This window comes from Micromesistius poutassou, assembly GCF_964030765.1.
Source record: "Micromesistius poutassou genome assembly, chromosome: 11".
In the NCBI taxonomy this organism is placed as follows: Eukaryota; Metazoa; Chordata; class Actinopteri; order Gadiformes; family Gadidae; genus Micromesistius; species Micromesistius poutassou.
In genome coordinates, this window is record NC_140281.1 from 14194964 (window position 1) to 14208798 (window position 13835).

General features: G+C 44.9%; 3 protein-coding genes across 3 annotated transcripts; 2 read left to right on the top strand and 1 right to left on the bottom strand.

Annotated features, from left to right (window-relative positions):
* Positions 1–1940: 1940 nt before the first annotated feature.
* LOC311355430 (regulator of G-protein signaling 20-like) lies at positions 1941–4869 on the top strand (the record flags this gene model as incomplete). The annotated part of the gene is made up of 4 exons (XM_084475194.1): positions 1941–2101; positions 3563–3643; positions 3991–4225; positions 4681–4869. 4 exons carry the CDS (start codon positions 1941–1943, stop codon positions 4867–4869), a joined length of 666 nt encoding a protein of 221 aa, XP_084331320.1.
* Positions 4870–6209: 1340 nt separating this feature from the next.
* On the bottom strand, positions 6210–10318 carry LOC311355360 (acyl-protein thioesterase 1-like). The gene is made up of 10 exons (XM_084475124.1): positions 10269–10318; positions 10016–10179; positions 9870–9901; positions 9696–9761; positions 9551–9598; positions 9360–9430; positions 9192–9265; positions 8828–8929; positions 7550–7726; positions 6210–7339 (listed from the first exon to the last, which is right to left on the bottom strand). Exons 2-10 carry the CDS (start codon positions 10082–10084, stop codon positions 7289–7291), a joined length of 690 nt encoding a protein of 229 aa, XP_084331250.1. The 5' UTR covers positions 10085–10179; positions 10269–10318; the 3' UTR covers positions 6210–7288.
* A 423-nt stretch (positions 10319–10741) lies between these two features.
* mrpl15 (mitochondrial ribosomal protein L15) lies at positions 10742–13591 on the top strand. The gene is made up of 5 exons (XM_084475279.1): positions 10742–10880; positions 11025–11182; positions 11604–11769; positions 12229–12352; positions 12926–13591. The coding sequence occupies exons 1-5, from the start codon at positions 10776–10778 to the stop codon at positions 13261–13263; spliced, it is 891 nt and encodes a 296-aa protein (XP_084331405.1). The 5' UTR covers positions 10742–10775; the 3' UTR covers positions 13264–13591.
* Positions 13592–13835: the final 244 nt, after the last annotated feature.

The following is a 13835-nucleotide window of genomic DNA, read 5'->3' on the forward strand; positions in this document are numbered from 1 at the left end:
CACACACAAATTGAGGAAGGATTATTTGCACCCATTTTAGATGGGTTAAATTAGTTGGTAATATGATTTCATGTAAAAATTTCCACCAACCATCTGAAACCTAATGTCCTACACGAGAGTTTCGCCAACCATCGGAACCCTACGTCCGACACAAGAGTTTAAACAACCATCTGAAACCTATTAGTCCGACACTGCCCTCTAGCGGTCCCACCGGCCAGCTGCGGCACCGCTGTATCTCCACCGGATGCGCTCAACACGCACTGAGGACACAAGCACCAGATATAACTGTAGACCCACACTGTTTCACATCCCATACTAGAACAATATTATCCGTTTAAAAGCACTTTATAAACCCCGTTTTTTGTTCCCCATCCATAACCTGGCTAATTACCCTGTTGATCGCGAATCTGTTGCGTAGCGGTGATGAGGCACGCGACGTTGGGCTCCTGGACAAGGCGCAGAAACATATTTTACGCTTGGAATTAAACGCATGCGCAGAGGGGCACCCCACTGCTTTGCGCTGCCAAGGAGAAGCAGTCAGATGTGCTCGAGCCAAATATCACCTGGATTCTGGCATTCATGGTGACACAGTGAGTACATGTCTGTCTCCATGATTTACGTTGATTATTGATTATCAGTGATGCGTATATATATATATATATGATTAAAAAGCACACGTGCATTTGACTTCATTTGGACCAGAACATCAGCATTGGTCTCTGAACGACATGTTACCAATAGGACGCCTGTTATACAATGCTGCATGTCAACGTTATTTGCATTCATACTGAATATTCCTGATTCCTATTCCTGATTCCTTTTGCTTATTTTTTTGATAGTTTGTCTAGCCTTCTAACTGTAGGATATATGTAGATTAGCTCGATGTGTGGCTGAATTCGGATCATTTTTCTGTTTGCATTCAAATCAATCTGCATTCCGAGGAACAATTATGAGGGGGAAAATATGGCTATTCAAAACAATAACCAGGACGGGCTGTAATGGTTTCCTTGATGAGGCGGATGGTGTCGGTTAACCACAGTTTGAGATGATGATGGTGTTGATGGAGGCTGCGGTGCAAATGTAACGCCTTGTCGCTTCCATTAGTGTCAACCCTGTGGTGGGTGGGAGAGAGAGAGAGAGGGAGAGGGAGGGAGAGGGAGGGAGAGAGAGGGAGGGAGAGGGAGGGAGAGAGAGGGAGAGAGAGGGAGAGAGAGAGAGAGAGAGAGAGAGATCTTTTTTAATTATTTAAAAAAAAATGGAAATACTTTATTCTTTGGCTTCATGTTGATTAGCATCTTCTGCAAGCCCGATGCATCTGAATCCTGAAATGCAGCGACGCTCCGTCCGGCTGAACGTTATCAGAAACTAGTCTTTATGAAATCAATATTGATATTCACCCACTTTCATTCATTGTGCTCCTACAGTCCACTTAGTCTCAAGGAGTCTGCACACGACTCCCAGACCCTGGTCTGTGTATCCTTCATTCTGTTTGGTCGGAATAAGTGTGCAACATGTTCAATGATTGCTAAACGAGTGTGGTCGCCTAAAATTGGGTCAGAAATGTTGGATGCCACTGGCTTAATGTTAGAGGGGAACTGTCACACACTCATGTAGGAAAGTCCTGCTTCATATGCATCGCCTGTCATGAGCTAAATATTGGGAAGTTGGTCCATTTACGTCACTTTTCCAAATCGCACCAAGGGAGAACCCAACTCCCGGACCAGTGACGTCAATGCTCCAACGTTTCTGTGCTTTCTTTTTTTTCTTTCTTACAAACACAAAGTTGATGTTGCAGACCGCAAATTGTAAATAGTAGGTCCTCATATTAGCAAAGAGCCATGAGGGTACCCCTTTAAGAGGTTTTGGGTAACAACAGTATACTCTCTGCACCCCCCCCCCCCCCCCCCCGTCCCTCCCCAACAGCTCTTCCTCTGTGGTTTATGGGTTCGGAGTGGCTGGAGAAGAGGAAGAGGCAGATGCAGGTTCACCAGGAGGCGGCCGCCACCGTCCTGCACGCACGCGACGCCATGCGCAAGACGCCTCCAAACAACGCGTCAAACGCGTGCTGCTTCTGCTGGTGCTGCTGCTGCAGCTGCTCCTGGTAACGCACGTTACGATGCACGAGGACAGCGGGTCCGGGATTAGTGTTGTCACGATGATGGATTTTTATAACTTTTATACAATACCTTGAAAATATCGATGCTCAATACCAGTTTCGATACCAAGGGGGACAAATGTACATACAATTGAAAGATTGTAATTTTTTATTAAATGACATTCATTTTTTTATTATTATTAAAAAGATCACTATAACAAGGCTGTAACGTGGTTACTAGTGACAACAGCAGAATGACTGTAGTAAAAGTGACCAATTACTGTGAGAGACAGAACCGCAAGTGCGTGAGAGGAGGCGGGGCTTCGTGTGCGTCTGTCAACTCGCTGGCAGAGAGGAGAAAGAGCGAGAAAGCGCAACCGGTGGTGTATCGATACTGCGGGAATGAGTATTGAAACCGTAAAAAAATCTATACTTTTGACAACACTAGTCTAGGCTCATTTAGCAATGCGGGGAATGTACAAAGTGTATCTCATATTGTTATCTGATCTCACAGCCCCAAATTCAGATTGACAAATCTTATCAACTTTCCCCCACAAAATAAATATGTGGGGGGAACGTGGCCCCCCCTGGCCCCCTCCCTCGACACGTCCTTCCTAAAAAATAAAGTGAATAAAAATGCGAAAACAAAACCAAAGTCTCCGCTCACTGCTCAGGTCACCTCACCACCAAAACAACAGCCCACACCCTGAGCGCCTTGGGATGGTTGTGTGTTTTGAAGCATCCTCTGTGTTTCATGTCTGGACTATATGTGTTTCTAGCTCTGGCTTCCTGAGCACCGGCCCCAGCCTCTGGGGTTTTACCTGACTGTGGTGCTTGCTGGGCCCCTGGGGGTCAACTTTGACTTCTGTTGCCACCTCTGCCTCAATTAATTTTCACCTAATTGCTCCGGAGTCACAAAGAGCCACAGGTCCAGGGGGCTCAGCTGACAACACACACACCTGGCCTTAATTAGTCTATAGGCGAAGGCAACACCAGGTGTGCACAACATTTCAATTACACACACTGGGCTGGCTTCTCTGCAGAGGCCACAGGGTCCCCGTAGGATAGCCGTAGCATCCGGCTACTTACTTGAGAATAGCACTAACACTAACATTAGCACTAACATACTTGCCAAAGCCTACTGAGTTCCATTAAAGGACAGTATCACTATGTGATGCGGAATTCAAGCGCCACATAATGTGTGCTACGTAACCCATATGCTACATATGGTCTATAACATGATATACATGCTATAGGCTGATATGCTATATAACATGCTATGTAGACATAATAACATGCTCTACATGCTGCAGAACATAGCAAGATGTAACCATTGTGAAAGGCATTGAGTCGGTATTGCAACGTGCGTGTGACAATGTTTTATTCTCCCTTTAGAGAGACATTCTCTTCCGTTCCTTGTCTTTTAGAGAGGTTTTAAAAAACACTGTTCCCTTCCTTATCTTCCAGTCTGACAGTTCGCAGCGATGAGGAGACGGTCCCGAGAGGTTTCGAACGAAGGACAGACGTCTTGGCCGTGTGTGACGACAGGTACGGTCACGCCTCAACACAAACGTGGCTGGCGGCATCACCTTTTACCTTCCAGTTCACAAAGAGATCGTTCTCGTTTACCTTGTTGAAGCTGAGCAGTTTAAAACAAGATGGTTGTGAGAATGTATTTTCTTGAGTTCAAGAACTTCATTAGCATTGTGCAGTATGCATTTAGATCTTAAGTGACTTTCAAGTGAGGCGACAATCAAAGCGGACACCAATCAAATGTGGAGCAGCATCATTTTTGCATCCATCTCACCATCCTCCTCATTTTCTCCATCCATCTTCTCCATTCATCTCCTCCATCGTTATTCACCATCTTCTTCTTCTTCTCCTCCTGTCCCCAGCCCTAAGCCCACCCTAGAGGATGCTCGCTCATGGTCCATGTCCTTCGAACGTCTGATGAAGAGCGCGGCAGGGCGAGGATGCTTCCGGCAGTTCTTGAGGACGGAGTTCAGTGAGGAGAACATGATGTTCTGGCTGGCCTGCGAGGAGCTGAAGAAGGAGACCAACAAGACGGTGGTGGAGGAGAAGGTGCGGCAGGTCTACGAGGACTTCATCTCCATCCTGTCCCCCAAGGAGGTGAGACCAGAAGCGTTGTCATCTTTACTCTCGTAGCCGGGTCAAAAGAGTGAGATAATTAAACCTGCACTATGTATGTTGTTCCATTAGCAGCCCCTAGTGGCTTGTGTTGTAGCTACAGATCCTCACACCGTGGTGGTTGGGACCAGAATGAATAGATTCATTTAAATAATTGGATGGATGGATTGACTCATAGATGGGTAGTTGCATAAGAAAAGGTTTAACGTCAATTGCCATGCGCAAATTTACATCATGACATCAAAATATCTCCATAACAATAACATAACATAACATAACAACGGCCATAACAATACACGGAAAACACTGAAGTGAAAACGCATTTTTCTTGTGGATGAACAAACGTTGATAATGAAAATAAATGTTGAAAAATATCCATATACATGTGTTACAACCGTGTGGACGTTAAGACTCCTCCTCCTCTTGTTCTTCCTCAGGTGAGTCTAGACTCACGGGTCCGGGAGGTGATCAACCGCAACATGCTGGAGCCCACCTCCCATACCTTCGAGGACGCCCAGAAGCAGATCTACACCCTGATGCAGCGGGACTCGTACCCGCGCTTCATGAACTCCTCCGCCTACACAGACCTGCTCAAGGACCTGGAGGCGCCCAAGACTGAGCCCTAGGGGGTCCCAGGTTAGGGCACCTAGTCCCCCGCACCCCCTTATGTTGTGAGTAGATGGGTAGAACTATAGCTAGCCCTCTACTGGTGGTACCTCCCATGATGCACTAGAGATGGGTTCATTCAATAGATAAGGCTATTCCAAACCTAGGGCTCCGCAGAAAATGCAGTGTTGTTTCCTCATCAGGGCTGGGCCGACTAACTGCTAATTGTGCTCCACAGGGAGCGTCAGCAAACAATCCTTTGTTAATTGAAAACAATCCATGTACAAAGAATGAGGTCATCTTTTATGAGTGATGTGAAGTGAAGTAAGTTGACGCCAGTGTTTGTCATGGATCCTTTCACGTTGGCTGTGGAGAACCTTCCAAAAATGGATATGACAAGCTTAATAAAATGCTGACAGAACGCTCAACAGACACAGGACGGATACGGGGAAGGGGTCAGAAAGGCTGGAGGCAGGATAGTCTAGTGATCAGGGTATTTGACTCCCAGCCTCTACCTGTAGGTATCCTAGAGCAACATGCCCCCTAACCCCTACCTGCTCCTTAACGACCTGTCTCTGTTCAGTTCAACCCCTCCCTGCAGAATAATGACATGTTTCTGTACTGTCTAACCCTACCTGCTCCTTAATGACCTGTCTCTGTAATTTCTAACCCCTACCTGCTCCTTAACGGCATGTATCTGAAGTAGCTTTAGATAAGAGCCTGATTAATGATGTGAAATAGTAAATAGACATAAACATGCACTTGTGATACAATGCATGTAGGATATCAGACTAAACTGATGTTTACGGTTTCTTTCAGTTTGATTTGTGAAAACAGGAGTAACAAAAGGACAGTCCAACTGTGGATATTAATATTATGGGTTGGAAAATCATCACATGTGTCAATTTTAGGGACATCAAGGTAAAACTATATTTCAGTTTCAGGACATCTTGAAGTTTGTAATCAAGGTTGAGATTACAGTAGTGATGGTTTAGTGTAGGTACGAGGTTATGGTTTGGTTAAGGTTAAAGTCAGAAGGGAGCAAAGCATCATGGGAGATTAACCACCAGATAAGTCTGTCTGGTTTTATCTAAATAGATTGGAGAGAAGAGAATCCACCCTAATTACACTCTTTATCCAGAGGTAACTTCTGACAGCTCACCAAACCACTTGAGGTGCCCGGCTAGAACCAGTTCAAACCTGTTACTAAAGAACCTCCTATATTTTTATATATATAAGCGCTTGATATTGCACTTTTCTATGTTGTTCTCTGAAGGACAGCATGCACCCTTGTGTTAGGACACATCACACCACGTAAACTACTCCTGGTAGAAAATAGATTTGATTTATTCTTATTTTATTTAAGTGCCTTGGAACAAAGCTCTCTCACGCACTTCCGCGGTGGATCTGAATGGTGACACTATGACGTCATATGTTTGGTGCTCTCAGCTCTGGTCAAAGATAAGTTCCTCAGCGAAAGGGATGGGCGAGAGATGTGAGTGGAGCGCGTGTTGGAATACTGTGAGGTTTAGCACGGGGGTGAGTCCATGACCATAACCACTGATATTATCTGTGTATTTATAAAACGTTTGTGTGAAACAGTGCTGACCTTTCTCACAACTTGAATAAAGCACAGTTGTAACGTTTATGTTGAACACACTTTGCCCTTGTTTTGCATGGATATTAATGGAATAGTCTATTCTTTCTAATATAATACATCTTCCTACAGATTTTGTATGTGGGTTGTGTGCATGTATATCTGTATGCATATCAATCTGAATATTATAAAAACCTATGTAAATTTGTAAACTGTGTTTCTTTTGTCAATGCTTCGCGGTTCACTTAATCACATCATTAGAAAATACATTGATTGATGTCTCAAAGCATTATAATACTATATAAATGAACATACATCTTGTATATTTTGACCTATATCAAGTAGTATATTACTACTGAGTATTACTCAAAATAACTGGTAGCATCATCATAAGTTTACTTACACTAGCAAGTTTGGTAGTATTATAATACTAAGAAGTATTAATCAGATATTGCCGAAGGTATTCCAGCAGATAGCTTGTGCTCTCATCAGCAGGTGTCTGCACTCTGCTGTGGTAATTCTACTTCCTGTGTCTTAACACTTGAGGTGGGTGTACTTCTGGTCATCCCAGTCAGGAGTACCCCGAGCTACCATCCAGGCTAGCAGATTAATCTGGATGCTAACGCCCCAGCTAACTTTGAGGTTTATTCTAAGGCTAATGTAGAGGCGAATGTCCACGCTAACATCCAGGCTAACCGTTAGCCCACGGTCCAGTATGGCTCTATGTAGCAGTAGCAGCTGAGTTTTTTGCGGGTTGAGTCAGTGTGGGTTCTTCATGTAGCAGTAGCATAGACTGGTGGAAGCGGCCGTGGGGAGAGCTCAGCCAATCAGACAGGCTCAGCTCAGATGGGTGGGAGCTGTTTCTCTATGAACCTCTTAACCTCCACCATTTCCTAGAGAGAGAGAGAGAGAGAGAGAGAGAGAGAGAGAGAGAGAGAGAGAGAGAGAGAGAGAGAGAGAGAGAGAGAGAGAGAGAGAGAGAGAGAGAGAGAGAGAGAGAGAGAGAGAGTGTAAAAAATCATGCCTGCTGAAGCAACAAAACATCCATCAATACAGTATGTCCGGCTGTCAAGCACAGTCCTGAGGGTTGACCCCGGGCTGACCTCTGGGCAGGCGTCGTGAGCCAGGCCGCGGTACGTCTTGAAGGTGATGTTGGCCGGATTGATGAGACTCTTCATCTTCTCCACACTCTGGCGCCCGAAATGCACGGGGACGATGCCGTCCGCATCCCCGTGGCACTGCAGCAGAGGCACGTCTGCGTTGGCGCCGCAGGCCGAGGCCTGACAACACAAGAGATTAGGATTACGATCAGCACCAGATTACAATGCACGCTGCGGACCAGGGGGCTTTCCCTGAACCGTCTTTTGTTTGGATGGGGCAGCAAGGAGGAGGGAAGAGCTCCAGATTCTGGGAGTTAAAGTCCCTCCCAGGGTTCCGATCTGATCACTTATCCTCATTATTTCATTATTATTATTAAGTATTCAGTCAGCAGATGCTAACAGTTCATTCAGATACAGGTCCTAAAGGAGCAGGTAGGGCTTAGGGGTTGACTTTCTCTAGGATGCCTACAGGTTAGACTGAAGACATTGGGGATTGAACCCGGACCCTGACCACTAGACTATCCCAAAGTCCTTCTAGGCAAATCCTCTCACTCGCGGCCATCTTGGCCACGCCTTTCGGGCAGCTATTTGGTCTTAACAAGACCAGGGCCCTATCTAATGAATAGGGAGAGAGCTGTATCTCCATTTTCCGAGATCTAAGGGGCATAAAAAACACATGTTTGAAATCACGATGAAAAACAGACTAAAATCGCTGAAAGGGTTTGGTGGTTTTGTATCAAATTAACGTTTTAAAAGCCCTTTTTCTTACAGGTAATCTTGGACTGCGCATGCGCAATGCTTCACGACACAGTTTTCATTTACGGCGTTTAATTTCAACACCGGCACTGCACTGACAGCAAGTTAGCTTTAAAAGTTAGCTTTTGCTGCCGAGCCAACAAGATAACAGGTAGTCGAAGTTTTCCAGTCAATGCTGCTTGTGCCGCTCCAGCTGCTGGTTCTTCCCTCCTGATTGAAAATAATAAGTGTCGCAAAAGGCGTGACCGCGTAGGACCTGCAAAATGACTGGAGCAACGGCACCGGAAGAGGCGGGACATGTGCAAACAACTGCCATCTTGGCGTTACGAAGTTTCCCCATGCATTTCAATGGGTGATTTTTTCAGTGATGTGTCTCCTCCTTCTATAGTGTCTCTGACTATCCTCCTACGTCCTATGTGGAGCTAATGAGGGAGATCTTTCTCAATCAATGGAGTTTCAACCGCAGCTCCAAATGAGGGTCAGGGCAGGTCCAGGGGTCGTCCAGGTGAGTGGGCGTGGCCTTACCTGAGGGAAGGAGTTCCGTAGCGGCAGCCAGCAGCTCAGAGCGATCACACCGGCTAGCTTGTGCTGTGAAGTAAGAGCGGTGTAGAGAGACAGTGCTCCACCCTGCCAACAACACAACACAGGCTTGTGATTGGCTCACAGAGCTCTACACTCACCCACTTCCGCCGATCAAATCCTTAACGAACCCATCACAATATTCCTAAATCTAGTACCGCCATAACATCTGATTTGACTAAGAAATATTTTTGTCTGTAAGTAGGATAGAAATCTGGATAATTATATGACAGCATGGTCATAACTAAAGCTCCTTATACAATTTGAGATTTGAGATAAAAGTGTGACAGAGCAAGGTGTGAGAACGTACCTGGGAGAAACCTCCCAGCATTATCCTATGAGAGGGAATTCCATTTTTCACTTCATGGTCTATTAGGGCTTTTACTGTGAAGGGGAGAAATGGTTTATCTTAAAGAGTGTAACTGCAAAGGTATTTATGTAACTGATACCACAGTGACTATATACAGACTAGGCTTACGATTTTCTGACGCTCGCTTGATACCCGATGCGTCTTCTTCCGCGTCATGGTTCAAGCTATAGATGTCGAACCTGCCAACAGAGCAGGTAAGAATTCCAACATATTTACTGAAGAACGAGCCTCCTGCAGTCCTTCTATTCAAGGACTAGAAGGACAAGAAACCTATAAGATAGGTGTCTTTAGTGACTCACCATGCGGGCATCGACATTCTCATGTTTAAGGTAACTGGTATTGTTGGACTGCAGAAGGAGAAAGCATCATTAAAACCAGATCTGTCCAGAACAACACAGTTATGTCAAGGTGTAGGACCCCCCTCCAGGGTCCTACTGTACTTACGCATGCGGACAGATGTACTTCACATGGGGTGTTTTGATGCCTGTGAAGGCACTTGCCCACCCATGTCTGGTTAAGGAGAAAGAATGCCCATACATGTGTTACAGCAATATGTACACACATGTAAAATATATTTCTGGTATAATATATCAATATGAAAACACCAAAAGAACATACCCCGTATCACCAAGACCGTGTAGAAATATAACCTGTGATAAATACATGATACACAAAGGAAATGATAATGCACAGTATTGATCCATATCAACAAATCAACAGTATGACAATGTAAAGAAAGACTATAACACATGGACGCGTCTTACCGCGGCGGTGGCTTTCCGCGCGGCAGGCACGACGGCAGGTAGAGGAGCTGACATGCTGTTACCGCACATGCAGAGCTGGAGTTGCTGTCATGTGACGTTATCCTTCAGGGAGCGACGAGCTGGCAAAGTGACCGCCGAATGTGTCGGTTTCACTGACAGGTGGACTAATGATGAATATAAGAAGAAGAGACGGAAAAGACAGCCTTTAATCCGTGGGCCGGGGTCGGATTATTGCCGTTATTTGAATTATTACCTGAGAAAATAACAACCAAAGCACCGGTTTGCTGCTGGCCTTGAACCACACTCACGATTGGTTTAGCAAAACACTCTGTAGTCCCGCCCACATTGCGACGTGATTGGAGGTCGTGTGATTTCCTGTTCAAAGTGCAAAGCAGACATTGGTTCCTGGGAAATCTCGATCATACTGAGAATTAATAAAGTTATAGTTTAGTAAATGAGTTAATATAATATGTTATCAATAAAGATGAATGACATTATGCTTTCGTCTAATGTCCCTTCTTTTTGTTTCAGAATGGGAATTACAATTCAAAGTTTTCCGTATTATTATGATAAAATAAATAAAATAAAATGTGTATATATCTATTGTATTAACTGATTGAAAGAAATTGTCAATCATTACGAAAATATTCCAACTTATATATTTGATTTCTTCTAATATGTCGGTGGGCTTCCGGGGGCAATTGTCACGTGACCAATGTGTCCTTGGTTCGGTTCCCTGTGACATGTGAGCAGCAGAAACATGTCTCTTATCAAAAAACCTGGCGGAAAAGCTTTGGATGTTTTACAGAATTTGCCTCGCATCACTTTAGCAAACTTGCGACCCGAGCCGGGGTCAAAGCAAAAGGTGAGCTTTGTTATACGTCACTAATGCAGCAGCTTTCAGACATGGCTAATGTTAGCCATCTCCCATGTCAGTCAATGGACTGATGCTAATAGCAGCGACTGGACAAGTGGTAACCTGTGTGTCTTGTCTGGTTTGTGTGTTCAGGAGACGCGGCGAGGAAGGGGTCAGTATGGAGGCAACAGGAGCGGCCGCGGCCATAAAGGAGAACGCCAGAGGGGAACTCGTCCTCGCTTGGGGTTCGAAGGAGGAGCGACTCCCTTCTACCTGATTATCCCGAAATATGGATACAACGAAGGGCACAGGTACACAAACCTGTCTCTCTGTCTTATTATACAATGTGTGTGATAATGAAGTCTGGTCTAGCACCAACGATCTAGTAACAGGTGATCTCAACAAAACGGACAATACTGTAGCTCTTAAAGTGCACATGTATACAAAACCATCTGTAATGATACACAATGAATGAATGAATGTCTGCTGTAATGACCTTAAACAATTCCCTCCGTATCTTTCTTGTCGGGAATTGGTCATGTCAAACCCTTATTAAAGTGGTCAATTACTACTATTTTATTGACCTAACAGCTGGTTTGTAATCTCCCAGTGGTCAATGTATGGTACCACGTTATTAGTACTATAATTATAGATATTATTATTATGTTATTATAACACATTGTTATTAATTAATAACAATTAATTAATTAATTTCCTTATTGTATTTCCCAGCCGCCGGCCCCAGTACCAGCCCCTGTCTCTGAAGCGTCTCCAGTACCTGATCGACGTGGGCCGTCTCGACCCATCCCAGCCCATAGACCTGACCCAGCTGGTCAACGCCCGGGGGGTCACCATCCAGCCCCAGAAGAGGGACTTCGGGGTCCAGCTTGTAGACGAGGTGACTGCTGATCAAAGCTAGAGAGAGACCTTAATTTCTTCTAATGCCAAACATACGATTATTCATTGAACTGCTTGCATTTATGTTCATAGTATTAGATGTTTTACTCTCAGGTTAAGTTCTGAGTTCAAACCCTGTTGTACTGTAGGGATCCTACCACCGATCTACTTACCGAAGTCACGGTTTTCTTTGTAACAAACTATAAGGGCTTAACTGATGTAGGAGGTACAATGTACTTGTATTATGTTCTTTCTAAACACCCTATTCTATAGTACGATAATATGTGGCGTGTAACTAGACTAGTTTCAGTTGCGCTGTTGTGCCACTAGGTGTCACTGCATCACACGGTTACGATCAGCGCCGCCACCTCCCACACTGACCTGCTCATTGTGATCTCCTGTTATTTATGTCGTGTTCTTCCTGAGGGTCACCGGGTCGTTTGTTTTGCTTCCTCCTCAGGGCGCTGAGCTCTTTTCAGCCAAGATCAACATCGAGGTCCAGCGGGCTTCGGAGGCAGCGATCGCTGCCGTGGAGCGCAACGGTGGGGTCCTCACCAACAGCTTCTACGATCCCATCAGCCTCGGTAACTAGTCACCATTCACTAATTTAACTGAGCAGGTAGGGGTAAGTGGGCGTCTTGCTCAAGGATGTTGACGTTGGGGATCTAGACCCTTTCAGGCATTAAGTCATCCTGACCACTAGACTATACTAGCACCAGTCTCGCAGGACATATGCAGCAGGGGTCAAAGTTCACAATGGGATAGTATTGATACCGAGATGTGTATTACTGCAATTTGACTGCCTCTAAAGAAAATCTGTATACTTTCTGAAATAATATTGTTTCATAAATGTCCACCTGTGCAATCCTTTGAGATAAGACTACTCAGTAGTTTAATGTATTTTTATTAATTTGATGGTTTCATTTTTTAGTTTGATAAAAGGCATTTTTGATAGTGATTAGTAGTTTTAATAAAAGGTATTTTTCATAGTGCTTAGAAGGATAATAAATTGTATTTTACGTAGTGCTGATAAATGAAATGCAATTTTTGGTAGCATTCAGTACAGTTATTAAAGGCAGTCTCCCCAGTGTTCAGTACATTTGATAAAAGGTGTTTAGTAGTTATTCCGGGAGTCTAATCCGTGTTTTGGTTCCTAGCAATCCTCATCAAGCCCGTGCCGTTCTTCCAGCGGGGGCAGCCAATCCCCAAGCGCATGCTCCCGGGGGAGGAGATGGTCCCGTTCTACATGGACCCCTCCGCCCGCGGCTACCTGGCCCCCCCCGAGCAGGTCCGGCAGGCCCGGCTGGCACTGGCCAAGAAGTACGGCTACGTCCTACCTGACCTCTCCAAGGACGAGCTGTTCAACATGCTGAGCTCCAGGAAGGACCCCAGGCAGATCTTCTTCGGCCTGTCCCCCGGCTGGGTGGTCAACATGGCCGACAGGAAGATACTCAAGCCCACCAACGAGAAACTCATCCAGTACTACGGCTCCTAGGGGGGAGAGGCAGGTCCAATGTGTGCTTGGCCTTTCTATTATGGAAACCTTGTGGAAATATGAACATTTTGCTGACCAACATGAAGTTAAAACGTAACCTTTATGGAATACTGTTATAAACTTGTCACAGTTCCCTGATAATCTCTTTGAGGAATTATTTTGTTGTTTTGTGAATAACTGTTCTGCTCTGGCAATCGTCATTCTGCCTCGAAAACAAAAAGTAAAAATAAAAATAATGAATGATGACGTAGCTGAACTCATGCAATGTAAAGATAATAATACAGCTCCTATGTAAAGTTTTGTTGTTCGAATAAATATCATTGTTATACACGCTCTTGTTTGTTTTGCTCAAGACTGAAGTCAGGGGCCCCAGTAGCAATAATCTCACGGTGCGTTCTATCCATCCTACCGGTGGATGCGTAATGAGCTCCTTATAACTCGCTACAGTAGCCGGGATAGCTACCGTCGGTGAGTCACCGACGTGGTCACCTCGGTGGAAGTAATGTCCAGTGCAACAGGTGAGCGGGAAATAAGCAGGAGAAGATAACTGAAAGAATGAAAACAGGAAGCAG